Genomic DNA, 2,705 nt, shown 5'->3' with positions numbered 1-2,705 from the left:
ATAGATAGATAGATAGATAGATAGATAGATAGATAGATAGATAGATATAGATAATATATATATGTATACATATATACATATATGTAATATACAGAGAGAGAGAGGTGTGTGTACAGATATACACATACAAATATATGCAAAACATAGATTGAGGTGACCTTGGGAGGACCAGGAAAGGCCTCATACAGAGGGTGGCACCTGAGCCCAGACTTGAAGGAAACCAGAGATTCTAAGATGAAGGAGAGCATTCCAGAGCTGAGGGACTCTTCCCTGAGAAGTGATTAGGTTAGCTCACATTGTTCCCATTTTATGGATAAGAAAAGTGGATTGTAAAACAGGAGATTTGTGTTCTAATCCCCATGCCACCACTAATTCACTATACAACCTTGAAAAACTCACTTCTGTTCTCTGGGTCTTAGTATACTCATCTGTAAATTAAAGATAATAACGCTTGCTTGACTTATCTTGCAAGGTTATCATAGAAATAAAATTTTGGGGAAAGTACTTTGGAAAGTACTAAATGTTTACTCTTGAGAGAGAGAGAGAGAGAGAGAGGGAGAGAGAGAGAGAGAGCTAGAACCAGAAAAGACTTAAAAGGTCATGAAGCCCAATGCCTTCATTTTACAGATGAGGAAACTGAGGCACAAAGAAATAAACTGACTTGCCTACAGTCACAATAATAATTGTCTGAGACAGGATTTGAACCTAGTTCTTCCCAACTCTATGTCCACTGCTGCCTCTACTATTGTATTAATATTGTACTAATGTCTCTATGTTGCCTCTCCAGAAGACACTCAAATAATTTGAACTTAAAGGCCAATTTAACAGCAACAGATTTCCACACATTTTTCCAGTCTCAGTTTTACTTCTTCCCCATTCAGCAACTAAACTACATAAAGTTCTTCCTTCTTGTTCCCATATCTACTTGAATATGCCAAACTCTTTCAAAACGCTAAAACAAATCCCTTATTTCACATATATTTCATATCCCAAACCAAATTTCCAAACATATAATTTTCACTTCGTCAATAAATCTCCAAAGATACACAAACACACACACACACACGTACACACGCACACACGCACACACCTTATTCTCTCTGATCACAAGATTCTGAGTTACTTGGTGGGATCAAACATAAACCCAATCAATTATTTGTGAAGAAGAAAAAATCACAGTAATGACTAAGCACTTAAGCTGTGCTGGTGTCTAAAAAAAAAATTCCTTTGTGCGCTGAATGGGAGTGAGATTGGCAGTAGAAAGAGAAAATAAAGATTATAAGGTGGCTCACTTCTTCTACTTTTTCCCAAAACCAGAGCTGCCCACTTGGAATTAGAATTTTCATGACATTTCAAATATTATTGTTAAATGCAAGTGTTTTGGACCAAGTAAAAACTTTTTTTTACACGTGTGCTAATAGGCCATACTCTTATATCTCTTTCTGATCTCCCAAAAGAGGAGCTTCTGGCTTTTTATCCAACCATTAAAATTGTCAACAAGTCGGTTTAATTTTAATTTATAAAATTCCCAAGCACACAATGTGGTGTAGCAGAAAGAAAGCTGTCTGACCTCTTTTTGACTCACTTCCCTCATCTGTAAGATGAGAAGGTTAGACTACATGACCTCCAAACTCTCTGACTCTAAATCTATCATCCTAGACAAGATCCTGGGCAAGACAGAAAGGGGGGAAAGAGGTAGAAAATGCCACAACTTACAGTTTTCTTGACCTTTCAGTCTTGGACCTGAAAAAAAAAAGATGAAGTGTCACTATCTCAGAAGCTTCAAGGCCTACAAAATTTAAAGACTAAGATGAAAATAAAAACTTACAGAACCAAAGCATCCCCAGAAGAGCCAGATACATCTTGTCTTGGAGTAATAGTTTCCCAGTCTAAAACCTGGGAATGCTCGTTCGCTGAAGGTTAAGTCCAACCAGGGGAGCTGGTAAGAAACGTTGTCTTCAGAAGGGGCAATAGATAAAAAAGCTTTAGTGTGAAAAATAAGATTCACTCTTGGAAGGTTTTTCCCCTTCGTGAATAGCAAACGGCCAGTGGCACTCACTGGTCAGGTAATAGCTGCCATTACTGGAAACTGGAAACAATGAGCTTCTGGTCGGGTTTGATAGCTACTCAGGAAATGACTGGCCTTTTCCTGAGGGGCTACTGAACTAATTTTCTTTGTTTGGTTTCTTAAAGTATATTTGAAAACAAGAAGCACAAATGACATTTGTCTTGGCACACCTGTCAATCTTCCTTCTGGCTTCCCCAGAATGGGGAGTGGGAACTCCCTCATTTTCTAATGGAAGGGTCTTCCAATCTCTCTCTACTTCCACCCAGGGAGATTTCTCCCCTGACTCACAGAAAGATGCCTTCCCCTTTTACCATTCTTATTTTAAAATGGACATAAATCTAGATTTTAAAAATTTCCTTACTGCTAAGCCCTTGCTGGGAGTGGAGGGAAGCTTTGCTTTGCTTTGCCAGAATCATCAGGATTTGTTAATTAATCATATCACATCTGTATAACTTAGCATGGTTAAAAAGTACTTTACAATCTTGGGAAATTCACTGTTATCACCATTTTACAGAGGATGAGACTGAGGCTAAGAAAGGTGCCCAAGAGTGGCAGGGATAGAACTCAAATTCAAGACCTTATGACTTTAACCCATTTGTTTCTGAATGGTGTTCTAACCAAATTGGTTTCCCCTCCT

General features: G+C 38.2%; 1 protein-coding gene across 3 annotated transcripts in view; it reads right to left on the bottom strand.

Annotated features, from left to right (window-relative positions):
• Positions 1-2,152, bottom strand: part of PECAM1 (platelet and endothelial cell adhesion molecule 1) — a 95,896-nt gene extending 93,744 nt beyond the window's left edge. For 2 of the 3 annotated variants that reach the window (XM_027872849.1, XM_027872850.1), the window contains exons 1-2: positions 1,829-2,152; positions 1,717-1,743 (exon numbers count right to left, since the gene is read on the bottom strand). In XM_027872849.1, the coding sequence (XP_027728650.1) occupies positions 1,717-1,743; positions 1,829-1,862 (61 nt within the window). In that variant the 5' untranslated portion in view covers positions 1,863-2,152. The remainder of the gene's footprint in view (positions 1-1,716; positions 1,744-1,828) is intronic. The other variant, XM_027872851.1, reaches the window with a different exon arrangement.
• Between the last annotated feature and the right edge of the window lie 553 nt (positions 2,153-2,705).

This window comes from Vombatus ursinus, unplaced genomic scaffold (assembly GCF_900497805.2).
Source record: "Vombatus ursinus unplaced genomic scaffold, bare-nosed wombat genome assembly UNPS02014801.1, whole genome shotgun sequence".
In the NCBI taxonomy this organism is placed as follows: domain Eukaryota; kingdom Metazoa; phylum Chordata; class Mammalia; order Diprotodontia; family Vombatidae; genus Vombatus; species Vombatus ursinus.
Note: the sequence above shows the minus strand (reverse complement) of the source record. Positions and strands in the feature narration are given on the sequence as shown.